Raw genomic sequence first — 19,411 nt, forward strand, 5'->3', positions numbered from 1 at the left:
TGGGTGTGATCTGTCTTAACAGATCTCAGTGCCAGTAGCTAAATTGGAAAGATTTGATATTATTGATATGCATATAAAATCAGAGCATTTTGGACCACCTACAAAACCATGGTAGCTTTTCTTTTTATTCCAAAATGTTGCAATATTTGCATGACTTGAGTGGTGAGAAAGACAAATAATTGGGCTCAAAATACTTTCAAAATCTCCTAATTTGCAGAATAGAAACCTTAGTCCGTTAAACTTTTTATGAAAGGTGCCCTTGGTACGATAGATGATTATAGATGATCTATATTCTTGGTCCGACACCAGATCATCTAAGGAGAAATCAGGACTTATATTCAAATACAACCCTGAGATATATTTTTTTCTTCTTTTTTGGTCTTTATTTTTTTTGTTGTTGCCAGGATTTCAACCAGCCTTTTGACAGAGGATATTAATCTAAGTTAACCATAAATAGGAAATCCTAACACAGTGTTCTTTTTGGCAAATAGCACATTCAGTTGATAATAAATAAAAGCAAACACATTGAAATGCCCCCCCCCCCCTCCAAAAAGGAAATACAACAGCTACATGAAATGAGCAGTTCTAGACTGACAATTCATCTGTGGTTTTGTGTTGTTAACATAAAAGACAGTAGCTCTATGTGTGAGGTTTCAAGTATTGACACATCTGCCTGGGCCACCATGTCCACTGTCCTAGCAACTGTACAGCGCGACAGCCAGGTCACCCTGGCGCTTTCAGAGGCTTCAGATAATCAATGGCCCTGCACAATGACACCAATGGAGGATTACGAGGATTCACTAAGCCTCTGTCGGGCGGCATACTGCATTGATTTTGTCATACTTGTTATTGGCTTATATTTCTGCGCTGAAGAGCACTGTTAAAATGTTCCTGTCCGTGTTCCCTTCCTTTTCTTTAAGTATTGTAGAGCTCCTTTCTGGTGCACATTGTCAAATGCTAAACACTTCAATGTTACTCTTTCACAAGTTTTAGTACCCTTCTTATTGGTTGCTGCAGGTTGTTACTGCTTCTCAGAAAAGATGCTGGTCTTGCCTCTCATGTTTTTTGTGAGCTGTCTTTATGGCCGCCAAAGGAGGTTGAGATTGAGTTAGAAAAGTGTTTTATACTCGGAGTTTGAATTTTACACAGACAACAATGGTTAAAGCATCTACACACACACACACACACACATACACACATAGCAAGCACAGACAGCCAGTCAAGGTCTACTAATACCCCCCAGCATGGCATTCAACATTTCATACAGTGATAAATGAACAGGAAAAGCCTCAGCATAACCCGCTCAACCCGAATCGCTTGATTCACTATCTCAAGTCCTTCGGATTATTCAGCCCAGCTGTGGAAGAGGGAAAATAACAGTAATTGGCACACATATGCAAGGACAGAAAATCAACATACACTAGTCAATATGAATGTGCTCATTAGAATGCAGAGGAAGGTTGGTGGAAGGGCATCCATCATCACAGAGTGCACTGTCACCTCGGTGTGCCTCTCCTATATGATCATACGCCACATGTACAAATGCTCACATGTATCCTTTTCACCTTCCACAGATCTGTTGCATCCCACCTCATCTATCTATGTGGACTCTTACAGGTTGGCTGTGCTGACAGCGTTCATAATGCCTTCTATTTATTAAAATGAAGCAGGGACTTTGCATATACGTGCTTTAATGAAGCATGTTATTTCCATGTTTATACCAGTTTTATACCATTTAGTAACCAGAGGTTGGTGTTGTCCAGGAAAGCTGCAGCAGTCGATACGGAGGTCATCCATTAGGAACATCTCCAAATGCAATTGGAAGTAAAGGTTTGCAGGCGCTTGGCCGAGCAAGCCCTTCCACTGGATACAGGCTACAGCTCTGACTGACAGGTCGTTCTTAAAGGCTCATTGTCAGGAATATAAATAGTCCACATCTCACTTTTAGACACGGCCAGGCAATTTACTGCAAGCTGCAGGACTGACCCTAAGAGTGTGAGCTTCTTCCATGTATCATATGCTTTTAATCAGAATCTGTATGAATGTCACAAAGTAATTTTCCTTGCACAGTATGTCGATCTGATTGGATGCTCAGAACAGTTTTATTATTTGTCAGGACTTGGGGAGTCAAGCCAAGTTTACACAATAAACAATGTGAAATGAAATGAAAAAAAACTTGTACCTTATTATGATTGGTTCTCCAGTTTCCTTATGGTTCTGATTAATGGTGTAGGAGAAACAAGAAAACAGGAGAACCAGTTGAAACCACTATGCATCAAGGCCTGTGAGAAACAGTGCTACATACAGCAAGCACTGCTTGTCCTCAATCTCTTAAAGAGGGTCATTTTATTTTGTTTACCCTCTGCAGCTCATGAATACAACATTACTCTGACAATGGCCAATAAGTAAAACTGTAACAAGTGAAACATTTTTATTCCCATTATGTGACTAAAGAAATGGAAAGAGTGCTGGGATTTTTTGTCGCACAGGTTTTGTCCAACTACATAGTGGATTTGACAAAATTCCATTGTTATAATTCTGCATAACTTCAGTTCATTAATTTCATTTCTTTCAAGGCTGTGTTACTATAAGCAGGGAAAATATTTGAAGTACAAAAGGCCTGGCTTACTTTAGAAACCGTCCATATGTAAAGCTGCCTTCATGACACTGGCAAAGAGATTTACACCACATTTCAGCACATGAAAGGAGCCTCATTTTGCATTCACAGAACCTGCCTCTGCCACTGAGTCTTTGAACTTCCATTAAACCATTTATCACCATGCAGTGCAATTCATTTCATTTTCCTAACACTGGGGATGGATGCCCTCTCCCCTCCCCAACTCCGCCTCTGTAGACTCTGAGTGTTGAGTTTACACTGTGTAATGTGTGCACTGACCAGGATGCTAAAGTTCAACAACCCTCCTTCTTCAGCGCTTATTGTCTCAATTTCACTAAAACCTTTTTATTTAGACTTATGCTAATGATAACACACATTTTTCTTTAGACTGTCATGTGTTTCCTGCTAACTCTGTATCTCTTTTTTTCCCTAGTTGCCCCAGCTATCCATGAGATGAAAAGCCATGGAGTTGGTCTGGGACGCACAGCTCTGCTAAGGTGCGAGGCGGCTGCTGTGCCTTCTCCGACATTTGAGTGGTACAAGGGTGAGAAAAGGTGAGCCCAGTTTGATTGTATTTTAAATAGGGATGCACTAATCCGACTTTTTCAGTCCCAATACTGATACCTGGGCTTTGGGTATCAGCCGATACTGAGCATCAATCCGATACCAGTGTTTAATTAATAAGCTGTATGCCTCACTGTGTGAAAGAGACTGGGGTCATTCTTTTATGTGTAAGGCAACATCAGACTTGACTTTGCTTTCCTAACATTGTGAAACAAAATGCAACAGATAAATATGTTTATTTGTTTAAAATTATATAATATAATCCTGAATTCATGAGTGGGTGATTCAAGTAATTTGTTTGCAGGAGGAATGGGGTGAATTCAGCAAATATACAACTGATTTGGGTTGCTGACATTTAGCTGCAATGATTCAACAACATTGGTTTTGGACGGCAATCCAGATATATGACATTATCTAGATTGATATTGTATGCGTAGGCTAACATTTAACGTTACTGCGCGCAGTGCACACACACACACACATAACATTACTGTTTTGAAAAGAGGACAGCTATAAGGATACACTCACAGAACAGAGCATGTATGTGTGTGTGATTCGCTGCCAATCTGTTTAAAATAAACAAATAATGTAAACAATATGGGATATTCTGGACTGAGTCAACTGAACCTGCTGAGAGGTGGTGTTGACTGACTGAAGCAGATTCTCTGTCAGAAACACAGAAACCTGAACAAATTCGACTTTCTAAGGCAACTAACAGTAATGCCAAGATCTTATATTTTTTACCGGAAGGCTCAGCGGTGCCCAAAATGACTGCAGTGCGACCGAGAGAGGAAAGTAATCCCGGATGGGAAAGCGCCCGAAGTGAGCTTGAGGAGCAGAGCTAATGCTAACTGCCAGCCATTGCTAAATAATGAAACAGAAAGTCGACTTTTATTAGTTGTTTACTTTTACATAACCACCGCGGTTATAAAATTGATAGTTGGAGGATTTTGTTATGTTATATGTCGCATTGGATTTAATTAGCGGAGGTGTTTTGCTGTTAAATTTTAGGCAACATTCGACTGGTTTTCTCTTAGCAAGATTAGCTACAATAGCCAGCCTTATTGAGGCTCCTTGGGACAGCTGCTATTTAATAAAGATAGCGTCCAAAACAACTTCACATAGTGTTGTAAGTTAGCATACACTTTGTACTTTCTATTAAGCCTTGTGCTTCACAGTGCTGAAACAACAGTAGCTACCCAGCTTCGGCGGGAGAAAAGTTAGATTATAGATCAGCCCCATGTCACTGATACCCAATCCAGCTATTTGAGTCAGTATCGTACCTGATATCAGTATCGGATGGGTGCATCCCTAATTTTAAGCAATTGTAAGTTTTTCCAACATTTGCATGTTTTAATCAGTTTTTTGTGGCTGCACTCCTTTTAATCACTGTCTTATCTTTATTTTGTACCTGTATTTCCTGAATTGTGAATGGAAAACCATAGCATTCCTTCTGCTTCTTTACAGACCTCTGAGACAGAAGTGAAAAAAAACACAAAAATCTAGTTTTCCTGTTTGTACATGAAGACAAAATCAATAACAAATGAATTGCGGCATCTAATATTAGAATTGTGTTAACTGTCAATAAATATTGGAATTTATGCACATTCAAAGTCAATTTCACACTTCAGAGATGCAAGCTGATGCAGCAAAAATAGACCCGGTGTATAACCATAGCGGAGCAAGAACAGTGTGCCAACTCCAAGCAAGTTGCTCCACTCAGACATCCGGCATACCAGCTGAATGGCAGCAGATCATCTCTGGCAACCACAAGAAAGCCTGACTGCGACTGAGGAGCGTCCAGTTGACACTGAGAATCAGTCCGCCAATATAAATATAGGTGGATACAGTTGGTAGCACTAGGTTAAATGAAGTGTTTTATTTAGCTTATGTTATTAAACAATGTAAATTGACAATCTAATAATTACCTTTAAGTTCACATAATTCTTAGAATGTATATATTTAGACAGACTCTGAATTTTCCTGATACTTTATAACCCAACAAGCCAGTGCTCTAAGTGCATATACAGGGAGTAAATGCTATTAATTATTTATAAATACTGTTTCATCAAGGTCTGCGGGGCAATTTGAAGAGCAAATGTTGTCAAAGTTGTATTAAAAACTGAAATCTTTAATGCTGAGTTATTAGCTCATACTTGTATTTGGACAAGTAAGTGACAGAAAAGGTGTGTTTTTTGTTTGTTTGCTTTTCCCCAAAGGCAGTTCATGTCTTTGTTCTCCCGTCTGTCCAGTCTCTGGGGAGAGCTCACACAAATGCTCCAGCAAGAGTCATTTGTGCCTTGTCCTCACCTTGCATCCTAATAAACTGTTGCTGGCAACTGGCTTAAATCATTCGCAGCACATACATCAATCAGTCTAGATTCAAGTGTCAGTTCTTGAATTTAAAAACCAAATTACCCCCATTACCCATCATTTACCCACTCCTGGTGAGCACAATTTCAATCATCAGCTCACACTGTGCTAATTGTAATTATGGGGTGGATTCAATTTATTCAAATTGCTAAGGAGGCAAGTTGGCATGATTCTAGTCTTTACTTAATTCAAGGACTTGTTCTTTCTGTGACTTCTTACAGGGCTAAATGGTGATCTGTTCATTTACTCATCATCATGAGAAGGACGCTAGTATGAGGACTTAAGCACAGAATATGTGTATTTTCTGTATAACATCCACACTATGTTTCATTGCCCATTTACTGTATAAAGGACCACTTCTCATTTTGGCTCTGTTCAGCGCTGCTTGTCTGTATCGGAAGTAGTGTGACAGTTTTGACAGGCAAATCTTTCTCGTGACATGTCACTGCTTTCATTCTTGAATGGAAGTGGGCGAATGTTTATGTGTGTGCGTGTAGGAGCGAGGGGGGGGGTTTCTTTCACTATGACTGAGGGAAGCATCGACTAGTTTGATGTTGAACTAGAGAAGAGGCGAGCTCACTTGCAGACACCCGTCGAGATTATCAGTGAATGTTCAGCTAACATTTGAGGAAGTCGCCGTGGGAGAGGGAACAACAGACTTGCAGATATTTGCTGGACATAAGGTCACACATAGCGGTTCAAGTCAGAGTGCCTCTCAGAGCAAGTTGAGCCAAGTTACAGTTCACGGGGGGCCAGAGCAAGGCCAAGATAGAAACATGTTTCCTCACTGGAGGTTTCTATGATGTATAATGTTGCCAAATGTGAAACTGTAGAAGCAACAGCAACCCTACTGATAAAAACAAACTCAGCTGTAGTATCTACAATAATCCTACGATCAGGATGCGGAGCATATGTTACACAGTGATTTTTAATCTCTACAGGCTGTTAAAGATCATCATAACCACCAAAGTAAACAATTACACATTTGACAATTTCACAGCACAGATGCCAGGCACAACTGGAATAGGATTTATTGTAATCCCCCTCCACCTGCGACAAAACGATGAACATGTCAAGTGGCGCCCAGCTGGTTCACCTCTGGGTCATTTCTCTCTCCTCTCAGTCCTTCAAAGCATCTTTCCAAGGCAGACGCAACAGACCAAGGGATAAATAGATCTGGTGAAGAGGGTGATGAAGTACTGTACAATCTGAAGATCCACTAAGGATGACAAACATTTGTGTTGTCCTTGACTCATGCCAATTCCCCCTTGACACTTTGTGTGCGGATGAGAAATTAAAGCTTCATATGTTGTGATTGTGTTCTGTTTTCAGGATTATCAAGGGTCAGGGCATCGACATCAAGAGCCTCAGTTCCAGATCAGTCCTCACAGTGACCAACATGACAGAGGATCGTTATGGGAACTACACATGTGTCGCCTCCAACAATCTAGGGACGGCTAATGCCAGTGTGCCTCTCATTCGTAAGTTGTCATTATACCTTCTTGTCATTGTACCTGCTTGTGGCTAACTGGAGTGGTGAAGAGTCAAAGGGCTGAAAGAGTTGTTGTGGATGTCAAAGGGGGTTTGTGCCCTCAGAAGTGTTTTCATCTTTGCTGCAGCATTTTTGATATCGGAAAAAGCCAAAGTTAAAGCCAGTACTGCAACTGGTTGTTTCTTCTTTTCTTATGATTTCTTTCCATTGCCATGACCAGTACCCAGTGTTCGGTGTGCATTCACCAGACAACTCTTGCTGTTTCTTATTTCCTAGACATCAGTTTTGTGAATGTCGGTTCTCTATTATGGTTGCAAAGTCTGTATGTGTGTGTGGGTGGCTGTGTTGATGTGTGTCTGCTTTTAAAGTCAATGTCTGCATGGGTACTGGAGAAAGAAATGTAGCTTTGAGGTAGCAGCATCACAGTTACAAAGGCAGCTACCTGTACACAGGTCAGTCATACTAAGTTGAATGCCAAGTAGGAAGTATGACTCAGATTTTAAAGAGGTCTGAGAGTCAGCCCTTTTGTAGTTTTCAAAGCATCGTGAGGCGTCTAACAGAGTTCTAAAGAGGCCGAATAATCAGAGACCAATCTGCTGCTGCATCAGGGATAGACTGCAGAATAATACATTTAGAGACACATTATTACATAAATTACACAAAGCTAAATTCAGTCCCCATTAGCGGTACATATGATTTTGTCATACGTTCCAGCAAACACACATGGCAGTGAATATGGGTGGGAAGCCAGTGAGGGATCACATCCTTGTTGTTGCACTAACAAATCCTTTTAGTTGGCTGGGCTGTCTGTGTGGAGGGAGGTTATTATCTTGGGGAGATGGTGTGAACATCTTGCTGCTTTACACCTTCTCACTAAGGGCCAGTGACTGCATATTTATTGGAGGAGGCACACGGCTGCTCTCTCTCTCACCAAGCCTGCAACAGTGCTAATAGTGGAGTTAGCAGTGATTACAGCTGCTGTACAACGAGAAGTGGCTATTGTGGAGAAAAACACAAAACTGGATCGAAACCTCTGTGTCACAGTCTGTACACTTTATGAACTCCACAAAGCCTGTATTTATGCCATTTATCACTCAGAAAACAGCCATCGCACAAAGGCACATAATGAATCATCTTTCATTCTTCAGATGGGTTTGATTTTACAAAGTGTCCAAACAATAGTACACGTTGCTGCAAACTCTTAAATGGTAGATTTGTAATGTATCATAGTCCTAAGGTTCACTGCATATATTGGACAAGAGGCGGGGTACACACCGGCCAGGACAGATCATCAGTCTATTGCAGAGCTAAATAGTCATTCTGATGGCTGATTGAAGTTCTTTATCAATCAATGAAGTATGATAGGCCCATAATTCCAGGATGACTCAAACACATAAATAAGTAAAGAGATAAAAGCAGCTTAAAAATGCCCTAAGGCTTATTCACACTGTAACACTTAACAGCCAAGGTCTGCTAACCACTCAATTAACAAACAAGGAGTACAAGGCTATTTTACAGACCCAAGCTGAAAAACAGTCTTACATCACAATTATCTTGTATTTTAAGACAATGAATCCTCTTTTCTCATTTTTAAACAAATGCCAGAGTGGTTTGATGAATACCAGGATAAAGTCCGCAGCCTCTCCACTCAATGGATACACACTTCTTTGAACCTCTACAGGAAGTGACTTTCAACCACTTTCATTCCTCAAAGAACAAGACACTTTTCCCTCTTGAAGAATGTTCCAATATCTGTCTGCATTCATTCACAAACTTGTTGAAGTACTATTGCACTTCTCGTTGGTTGTTTGATATTCATACACTGTTAGGAATTTCAGTTATTTTGTCCAGCCGCTGTACCTGCCAAGCAGTGAAAAAAGCAATGACAGCAAGGCATTGGGGAACATATTTCCCTCAACGTTTTGGAGCGTGGATGGGTGAAAAAATTCAATTTAATGTATTCAGTGATGAAAAATGAACAGGTGAATTAAATTATTCACCAGTTGGCGCTGCACCCTCTGATGATAACATTGTCCCTAGCAGGCCAGAGACTCAGAATACAAAAAGACATTTCTGTAGAGTTGGCAATTGTCAAAGGAGCACTCCACACTCCCGTTTGTGTATGCACAAAGAACATCAAAGGCTTGTCTCAGATCTTCAAATGGATGATCTTAATGTGACACTAGCGAGACCTCAAAGGCAGAGCGGCAAAGAAACCCTCAGAATAGACAGAGGAGGCAGCATCCTGTGCTGCCACCCCCAACTTCTCTCTCTCTTCCACTCTATCTCTTTATCCCTTTGTTTGTCTTTCAATCGCGCTTTGTCTATCTGATTCAGTTATCTCATTCCCTTACTCCTCACTCCTTTGTCCTCACTCTCCCCCCTTGTCTCTCATTCTTTCCCTCTGCCGTTCTCTTTCTCACGCACATACAGCATCGCTTTCCCCCTCTTTTCGCTCTCATGATCTCCGCTAATGGAAGAGAGGCCAATTCTGCTGTCACTCTTAATGAGAAATGGCAAGCAATCGTCGCAGCGCACTCTCACCGGTGTGTTGACGCAAATAATAAAACCCAGAGGTTAGATTTCACTGCGGGTGACTTTGGATTGCTATTTTAGAACCAGTCGATAGCTATTGATGAGCGAGATGGGAAGGGGGAAAGGGGCATGCATATTTGATAGAGCATCATACATTGGGGTGAATTTTAAGTGGCAACACAATATAGGTGGTTTGTGGTGAAGAAATTGAGGATTTATGTATATTGACTGTATATGTGGAGGGGCTTTACAGTAGTTTTCTTTGGTTCTTTCCATTACACTAAGAGGTTTAGGAACTGTGTGTGAATTGATGAGGTCAAGTAAGGGTCATCCCCATGCAAAAAGTCTTTTTGAAATACATCCATTGGGAAAAATAGATGAAATATAAACAGAAATACTAAGCGTGCAGGGTTCAGTTTCATTACTATCTTGTCAAGATTCTGAAGTTGAAAGGTCCTTATCCTTCAGCGGTGTAAATCCTTTTTGTCTTAACCTAACAGAGTCACTTTAAATCAGTCCAGGAAAAGGCTTCCCATTATCGCTGATGAAATGAACTGTGACTCTGGAAAGCCTGCACCCAGAAAGAGTAAACACATCTTCCTTCTATCCAATGGAGCTACTGGAAGACACCTACGTTTGGTTTCTGTTTCAGGTGAAACAGGGATGAAAAACAGACTTTGTATTCTGGTTTTGTGCGTTGACAAGTTGACATGGTAGTTTTATTGCACTCGTTTCAGAATTTTTGAAATGAGTTTGATGGCCTTGTCCTCGCTGTCCATGCTGTTGTGTTGGTTGCAACTCGATTCTGCCTATTTTGTTCGAGCATGTGGGGTTTTTGTACTTTTAAACCATTAACCAGGGATTGTGATCTCTTTCTGCCAAGTACCACTTTAAGCTGTGTGTTTAAAGCTGTGGTAAAACACAAACTGGATTCTTTGGTGCAGAAAGAAAGAATACAACCTCTTTGTCACTACTTGTTGGAGTACCTTGTGGGTGTGTGTGTGTGTGTGTGTGTGTTTGTGGGTGTGTGTTTGTGTGTGAGCAAAGCTATTTTCACCCAGTTGCTTTTTTGAACAACACAATACTCAGTGTCATCTGTGAATGAACGAATAATAAAGTTGAAAAGCACTTGTCACAATAGTCTATGCTTCTAAACAATTAACTTACAAAGGTTCAATAAATTGATGCACAAATGGATAACAGGCTCGGATGGTGGCATAGCAAAACTCATAAATAACTTGGTTGATACTTTTTGTGCTTCTACTGTATGTTTGCAGACATAATATTTGTGTTTAAATGATTACAACAGAAGCAGAGGTCGCACAAGTGTAGTTCATGCTGCGATTCATTTTCAGTCACTTAGATTTAATCATAAGACACATGCTTCTCTCAGTAGCTTCTCTGTATTTTCCTTATCACTCCCTGGGTCCAATCAAACCTCAAAGTGCATACAACAGAAAAATAATCACAATTAATGGGGTATCAGCTTTCTGAGAAAATTATAGCATAACCATTTTTGTCAGTTTGTATGAGCAGTTGTCCAAAATCAAAGCAGTTAGACTGGAACAAAACCTGCAGAGTACAGACTGGATCGATGCATTTGTTCTTACGCTAAGAAAGATATCTCTTTTATACAAATGCAAGGGTGAGTTAAGGCAGTCACCAATAATAGCAGGATATATACTGATTTATTTGTTGATTTACTTATTATTATATCATTATTTATAAACTTTGCCAGATGTTACAGTTGACATGTAGAATATATTCAGAATAAAGCACAGAATTCAGTTTGATTCCTATAGTGTATGTCCTCTAGTCTATATACCATTAGTGCTGGCTTTGCAAATGTTTGTGCAAATGTTTGTGCGGGGGTTACTATAGCAGGGCTGAGCAGTATGAGTATTTCAGTTGAATTTGCTCCCCCAAGCCTAAAAGTGAATGAATGAATGGCTACAGTTAAACATGAACATCTGTGTAAACTAGCAACAGATAAAGTTTGTTGTAAACAAAAACGTTAACCTGAAAATCTTTTTTTTACCTTAGACATTGGAAAAATCTGGCACAAAAAGGGGTATTTGAGGAATGGATGTTGAAATTAAAGAAACAGTCTGCTGTTTCTACAGCTGAAGCTGTCAGGAGTCAGGAGTGTTTACATGCTTAGATTCCACAGTGGCAAAAAAAAAACGTATTACTGCTCAATATAAACTTTAGTAAATCAAAAACTAAAATTTTACTTTCAAGAATATTACTGCTGAGCCATTTACAGACCCAAATCATCCTTTATGTTCCTGCCTACTGACATATACTTTATTTGTGCTACATTTAGTTTATGGAATATTCTTGGTCAACAACTATAGAGAGAAAACAAAGAATTGCAACTATGAATTATTTTTAAATATACCAAAACATCTATTACAGGTTGTGTTTCTGACAATCTCTTCTTGAACATACAAATATTTACTACACCACATACACACACACACACACACACACCTTGTTAGGACATTGCATTGACTTCCATTCATTGTGGACAGCCTAACCCAAATCCTAACCCTAACCTTAACCATAACCAATTCATGCCTAACCCTAACATTGTGAGGCAGCTGGATCACGTGAGAATCCATCTTGTCAGGCTTCAAGTTATGCGTTGGTGTCTGAACCACCAGTGGTTCAGAACAATCAGCATCCTGTTAGGATTCTTGCGTCATCTTGTGATCTCACGAAATCAGCTGCCTCACAAGATAAGAAGATGATAGACAGATGGTTCATCCAGTCACCTGCCATGTATTATTTGAAAGCGTCAAACAGTTTCCAAGGATGACTTCTCAGATGGTTCTAACCATCTGGTGCATCCGGTTAACTCTAACCTTAACCTAACCTCAATTCACACCTTACCCCTCACCCTAACCAGGACCTCAGAAATGACGTTTTGCCTCATTAGGACCGGGCTTTGGTCCCAATGAGGTCTACTGTTTCCGACAAGGTCGGTGTTTATACTGGAAAAAGTCCCGATGAGGTAACAAAAACGCGCTGCACACACTCACACACACACACACACCCCTCTTATGATTTTAGCTGAGTAACAATCACCAAACTGACATTCCCTATTTCAACTTCCCATTTCATGTGCTAGATGGAAGTGAACTTCGATGAAAAGACTGAGGCTGTTCACTCCAATTTTCTGAGGAGTCCTCCAGCTTAATTGGTCAAGCTCTTATCCCCCAGCCCACCTCGGCTTAGCCCTGAAGGAGATTTTCTCCGCCTATACCTCTGCCTTCATTTCTTCCTTTCTCTCCCCCCTCCCCCAAGCAGTAATCGGAAGAGACTGATGGGGGAGGAAAAGAGTAACTCTCTCTCACTCCGTCACAGCTCAGGCTCCCTGAGGCAGGAGAGACACTACTGGCTAGTTGGTTAATGAACGTCGTGTTTGTTTGTCACGCTTATCAATCACCTCATGTGTAGGTGTCATTTCGACATGTCTCCTCATCTGCCATTGTTGTTGATGATGTTGTTTGTTCCCACACCGTGAGATTGTACCTGAGTCATGGAGCAGGGATGCAGGAAAATGGGAGCTAAAGGTGAAACCTGAAATGTGGGTGTGTGATAACTTCAATATTGAAGCCATTTGAGCATTTGGAAGCCAGTGCATCGTGTTTTAGCAAGTTGTATTCATCTTTGTGTAAAATTACTCCCATTTCTGTTTATTTATCAGCATCGGTCAGATAAATCCTGGCGGCATTCAGCTGTTTTCTGGTTTGTTTCAGTGGTAAACAAAATTAATTTCAAAGCATTTTGACACGTACCAGCCTCTCCGTCACACACCCGCGCTCTCTCTCTCTCTCTCTCTCTCTCTCTCATGACCACACACTCTCTACACACACAACCTACGCATTGAGCTATACCTTAAAGGAGCTATATTACAGCTATAGTAAGTTAGTTAAAATCGCCCCCAAAAAAACACAACTGGCGATGGACTCAGCCAAACGCCAATTGCCGATATATTTGTCCAATTGCCCAAGCCTAGTTCACATATAAAAATGTGTTGAATAAATTTAACATGGCGAGGTTGCAGTGTCCTTTATTTTCCCAAAAGCACCCTTACAGTGTTGCACCATTTACCTATCATTTGAATGCCTGCATTTCCATATTTAGGCAATCAGAAAAGCCATTAACATTTTCCAGTTGCACTGCAATGAGGAAATGTTTTGTGCGGTGGGAGAGTGTTCATCCTGCAGCCCAGCGGGCAATGGACTTTATACCCAGCCCCACCCTCACCGACTATAGGAGGCCAGATGCACTGGTAGAAATGTTCGTCCCCGGATGACTGAGCCCAGTTGATGCCCACAGGATGATACACACCGTGGGCAGTATTAAAAATGACGTAGGATGAATAACTAATTAGCTGGCTCACAAATTAACAGTCTTTAACACAGACTATTCTATCATTTTAGAGGGATAAGTGAGGAATTGGACATCTACAAGAACACAGACTGCAGAGTTTCTTTGCGGCATCCTCTTCATATAAGGGGTGTAAAGTAAGATTTGTAGGGCCTCTTAGCACAAAATTGTTTCATCTGTTGGGTTTTGGTAGGATTTTTGATCAATATTATTGACTCAGCAAGTGATTCACAAGGTGCTGAAATTTATATCTTTCAAAAAGTCACTTAAAAATATATTTTTCAAGGCACGCACAGTTCCGAAAATTGAAAATTTTAAGATAAGTTATGTTCCTTTTGGACTTTTGCTTCGACTAGTTCCCTACCTACTGCACTTTTATGAAAATGTAACTCCAAACATGCAGTTTTGGTATTAACTGCTCATTATTGTGATGAGCTAAACTCTGAATAGAGCCCCACATGAACATTGGTTCCTCCAAATCATGTCAAATAAATCACCTGCACTGTCCCATCTACAGAGAACAAAGAATAGCAATCCATGAAATGAAATAGCTGTGAAAACTAATGTATTTTATCTTACAAGTGAGCAAGCTGTGCGAGAGGTCAACTGCCATATACAGTACGTGAAATCATGCGTCGCTCTGCTGAATGACGGAAAGGGTCCAACTCTGTGTGGAGCTATGAGGGAGAGATTGCATGTCAAAAGATATGTTCCACAGTAATGGAGAAGTGTCTGAGCGCTCATGAAATGATACACTGGTGAATTCATGCTCTAGTATTAATCAGATAGCACCTGCCTGCCTGTTTGAAGAAAAACTAAAAAGAAACTGTTTTCACATATCTGCTCCCCCAGAAGTACTTAAAGTGGAAACATTTGTTGAAGAAAAGATGAATTCGACCATTTCCCCACCAATATACAGAGGGAAAAAGGCATATCATTTTACGTATGAATACTGATTCCTACATAATTTCCCCTTCAAATAGAATGATGAAATCAAATGAAAGCATTGTTGTTGGCATAACAGTAGCCTGTTAACTTGCAACACAGTTATTACACAGTTGTTTGTGCGCTTCAGAAAAGTGACACAGAGACCATGGATTGGGAGCGTGGTGTGGACCACGATGCGCCCCCCTTGTGTCCTGTAGTTGAAATGGCCATATTGAGTGCCCATGTAAATGGATTAAAATGGCGAGTCTAAGAAGGCTTCTGCACCATTGCATGCCCTAGATACAGCAGCTCACTGCAACAACATTAAGAAGTATTCTTTTTTAGTGTGACTGTGTGAGGTGTAATCATTGCTACCATGGTTTCCCTTGTGACAGATAAGCTCCTCCTCTGCCATGAAGCCTTCTGGAAGAAGGTGGTTGATACCATTGTGGGAAGTATAAATAGTTTTTAGCTGCTGGTAGAAGTCACACTGTTCATGTGCCAAATGCAAAGCCGAAAAAAACTCCATGAGCCAAACCTCTGCATCACTTTGAGCTGAGCCCTTGTGGTAAAGAACAGCTTTGCTGTGCCACACATCTCAGATCCTGCTCCCGAGTGAGTCATTGCACAAAGCTGGTTGCAGCTTATCTTGAAGTAAGTGCTTGTTTACCAGACAGAAAGCCATGTTTTTTATTTTTTGTTTCAAACGTTAGATCAAATAGGCAGTAATGTTTACATTATAGTGATATCTTTGTACCAAACTTACATTAAAATAAAGCTGCAAGCAGCGATGAAAAGGCCCTCGCACCTTACATGTGTCGGAGGGAGTGACAGCTGTGGTATCGCTAAGGGAGGTTTGTTTACACGGCTCTGAATTGTCAGGATTATCGGACATTGAGTGAATGGGTAAAATATTATTTCCTGTGAGCAGTACGTGGCGCTTGAGATTACATATTGGAAATTGTGTATACATTTGATGAACTATGTGTCATTGAGGATTCACTTCCTGTTGCCCTTATACAATGCTACATAAGGGAAATATTGATGCAGCAATACATTTACCAGAAGGCAACTGACATGGATATACATTTTCATGAATGTTGGACACTGCATGTAGGAAATAACTATCATTTCCTGCGTCCACTATGTGGCACTAGAGAACACCCACCAATTACACGTCGTGTTGCTGTATATCATGTGTAGACCACACCATGTAAATTTCATGTAAATCGGATGATATTTGTCACATAAGGCTGACTTCCTGTTGTCAGTAGGTGGCACTATAACTATGACTCAATATTGGCATGTAGATGTGTTCAGGCCTGGACTCTTATCAAACAGGAGAAATTTGGGGCAGATTGGACAATGTAAAGTGGATTTACAACAACTTCCTGTTTAATGCCCCAAACATGTTTTGGGCTAAATTGTCCAGCACGCCACGCCAAAGCGTTCCATGACAACTAAAAAGCTTCACAATTAAACATCACAAAGATCTTTAAATGTCACCTACAAAATTTGAAGTCACTCAGGTTAAATCTCTAGGAGGAGTTTGTTAAATACAACACCTGTCAATGGCTTCACTTTGGGAAAAAAATGCAAAGCACATTCAAAATGGCTGACTTCCTGTTGGACTTAGGGTATGGCTCCAAGAGGCTTTTTTAAAAGTCTGGAGATGGTACATCTGCCTATCAGATTTCATACATATACGTCAAAGTGGGGGCTTTGACTTAAGCACCCTTAAGCCATTTTGCCACACACAAACCCAAGGCCCATATCAGATATCAAGTATCAAGTCAGATATCATGAGTTTTTGAGAGCCGCAAAGTTTCCGTGCATCCTAAAGGCCTCAAATGTCTTCATAAAATGAAAATTGACAATGAAATCCAAAATGGCTAACTTCCTGTTGGGTGAAGAAATTTGAAAAACTATGTATTATGTTGAGAATGATGAGAACAATGAATTTCATCAACATCAAAGAAACTTTGTTCCACAATGGTCCTGCATTTGGGGGTGCTATGGAGCCGGCTGGCAACACCTGAGCCCAATCACTACAGAACTCTGATATTTTTGCCAGTTCTGACATGTGTGCCAATTTTCGTGAGTTTTCGAGCATCCCAAGCCCCTCAAAAATGCAATGGCGTACTAGAATAATAATAATCTTGACAAAAACAATAGGTTCCTCACACTTTCGTGCTTGGGCCCTAATATTTTATAGATATTTATACTATAAACTTATAGAATATGAGTTTAGCTGGAAGTTTTGGAAGTCATAAATTAAAAGTGATTTTTAGTCCTAACTTATCAAACTCCAAATGTGTGTAATGTATGGTGTGTGACAGAAAAATCAAACACACATATTGCTTTTTTATGCACCTGTTTACACACCTCTCATCAGTTTATTAGTTGTAAAAAAAAACAACAAATTGCATTCCCTGTATGACAAAATCTGCACAAATATCTTCACTGAAAATGTGACTAAGCATAGGATCTATCTTTATGTGACATTTAACACACACACTTCAAAAGTAAAAATGATGTGTTTGCTGCCGTCCGTCTGTGGACACACTTAGCTCGAGTAGTGTGACGTACTGGACTGAACATTATTCCATCTCCCAAATGCCACCAGTGGCTCAGCCTGAAATGAGTTCATAAGGTAATCAGATTGGGACTCTGAGTTCCCTCCTCAGAGGGATCAGAGACAGACTAAAAGTTCCCTTTTTTTCGCTCATTTTTCTGTCAATTTATACAACCATAAAAGGAGGCCACGATTTGTAGAACTGTGTTATAATCTATGGAGAGGGAAAATAAAATTAAATTGATGCGATTTACGAAGTACCCAGCAGGTGCAGATCAAATTATGGGTGCTAACTGAGCATGGTGTGATCGCACACCATCAATGCAAGAGACGGCTAGTTGTTTAGCATACCAGGACTGAAGTGTGATGAAAGTTTTTCACTCCATCACAAAACCCCTTCAGGTCTTTCTAGCAACCCCAATTCCCTAGCTCCCCTTGTTTTTTTTTTGTTTTGTTTTGTTTTTTGTTTTTGTTCTTTTTGTCTTAGCAGTAATATACAAATCTGAGGCAACTGGGAGAATAAAACATGTTGTTTATGAGCATGTGGAGGTTGCATCTTGCCACAGAGACACCAGTCCTTAATGCACGGAGAGGATTTGTCTCCATTCCCTGTCCTTGTGTCCTTGCATGCATTTTTCTTTTTATTTTACGTCTCCATTCTGTTAATAATACATGAATGTCCTCTTTCCCTCCCCCCCCTCTCCCCCCTCTCCTCCCCTGTAGCAATTATTGAACCCACCACCACTAGCACCACTAGTGCTGTCTCAAGCCCAGGTCAGTATATGTCACCATGCTGTACACCAAATCAGCAAAGAGGTCCGCTGCCTCATACTAACCTGAACCGAAATCCTCTCCTCCATCTTGATTTATTTCAGTTGGCTGGCTGGAATGCCTGCTGGGTGTACAGCTTCATTGTATGTCCTTTATTTCGTTTTGCCTTTTTTTTTTGGTTTAATTTTGGGTTGGCTTCTACAGCCTGGCTACATATACTTCCCGCAGCCTGTGCCATCGCAACACCCCGCCCCCCTGTCCCTTCCATTACAACCCCACCTCCGCCACCCCCCTCCCACCCCCACGTGGAGCAAACAGTAGCGTCATCAAAGTGGCTGTTCCATATGCCTCTGGGTCTGATGCTTTTCATAATGCTGATGGCTTCCTATTCTTCTCTCTGGCTTTCTCACCACCAAAAGCACCACTCTCCTGCTCCTCAGTGCTAGCTAAACGCAGTGTACATCAAAGGCAGGATGCTGTTGGTGGCAAAGGCCGTTGGTTTGTTGTCTGCAAGATGGAATCTCTGCTGTCTTTGTACTTTTATCACTCCCTTTCCGTCTCCTTTTCTCTCTCTGTGTCTTAATCTTTCTCCATCCCCCCTATCTTCTTTTTCTCTCTCTTCTTTGTCTTTCTAGAACAATCGGTTGGCGCTCTGCCACCCTCTTTAACCTGATCTGCTGCTAGTGCTGTTGTTGGTGCTACACTGTCAATGTCGCCCTTGTCCACCCCCCCCCACTGTACTCTGCCGCTTCCACATTCCAGCCCAGAGTAATCCCTTCTGCCTGGCCGTCTTTTCTCCCTCTCTAATGGTTTTAAGCAAGTCGCAGAATGTAATCTTTCATGCCGGTTACATTATTTTTGCTTAATACTATTCACACAAAAAACATGCAGCCACGCATGCACACTAAAAAGCTCTCTCCAGCACATACACACAATAGACACTGAAATGAAGACATGCTGAAATATTCAAGTGCACTTCAAATGCACCTGCCCTTACACGCGTAATCACATGGGTGGATTCATATTGCATGATGAATCTGCTGGGAAAAAGTGTTTGTTTTTTTAAGACTTTTCATCCATTCGTTAACAGACGCCATCGTTTCCTCTCGCGTTTTGGAGACACAGCCCCGGATTAGCATTTGCTCGCCTGCATTCTCTA

General features: G+C 40.8%; 1 protein-coding gene across 7 annotated transcripts in view; it reads left to right on the forward strand.

Annotated features, from left to right (window-relative positions):
- The window catches only part of negr1 (neuronal growth regulator 1), a 164,067-nt gene that overhangs the window by 112,577 nt on the left and 32,079 nt on the right, over positions 1 to 19,411 (forward strand). For 4 of the 7 annotated variants that reach the window (XM_042416844.1, XM_042416842.1, XM_042416845.1 and 1 more), the window contains exons 5-7: positions 3,051 to 3,171; positions 6,887 to 7,035; positions 18,205 to 18,255. In XM_042416844.1, coding sequence (XP_042272778.1) covers positions 3,051 to 3,171; positions 6,887 to 7,035; positions 18,205 to 18,255 — 321 coding nt within the window. The remainder of the gene's footprint in view (positions 1 to 3,050; positions 3,172 to 6,886; positions 7,036 to 18,204; positions 18,256 to 19,411) is intronic. The other 3 variants (XM_042416846.1, XM_042416843.1, XM_042416847.1) reach the window with 1 other exon arrangement.

The sequence above is a fragment of the Thunnus maccoyii genome, chromosome 7, assembly GCF_910596095.1.
Source record: "Thunnus maccoyii chromosome 7, fThuMac1.1, whole genome shotgun sequence".
Classification (NCBI taxonomy): domain Eukaryota; kingdom Metazoa; phylum Chordata; class Actinopteri; order Scombriformes; family Scombridae; genus Thunnus; species Thunnus maccoyii.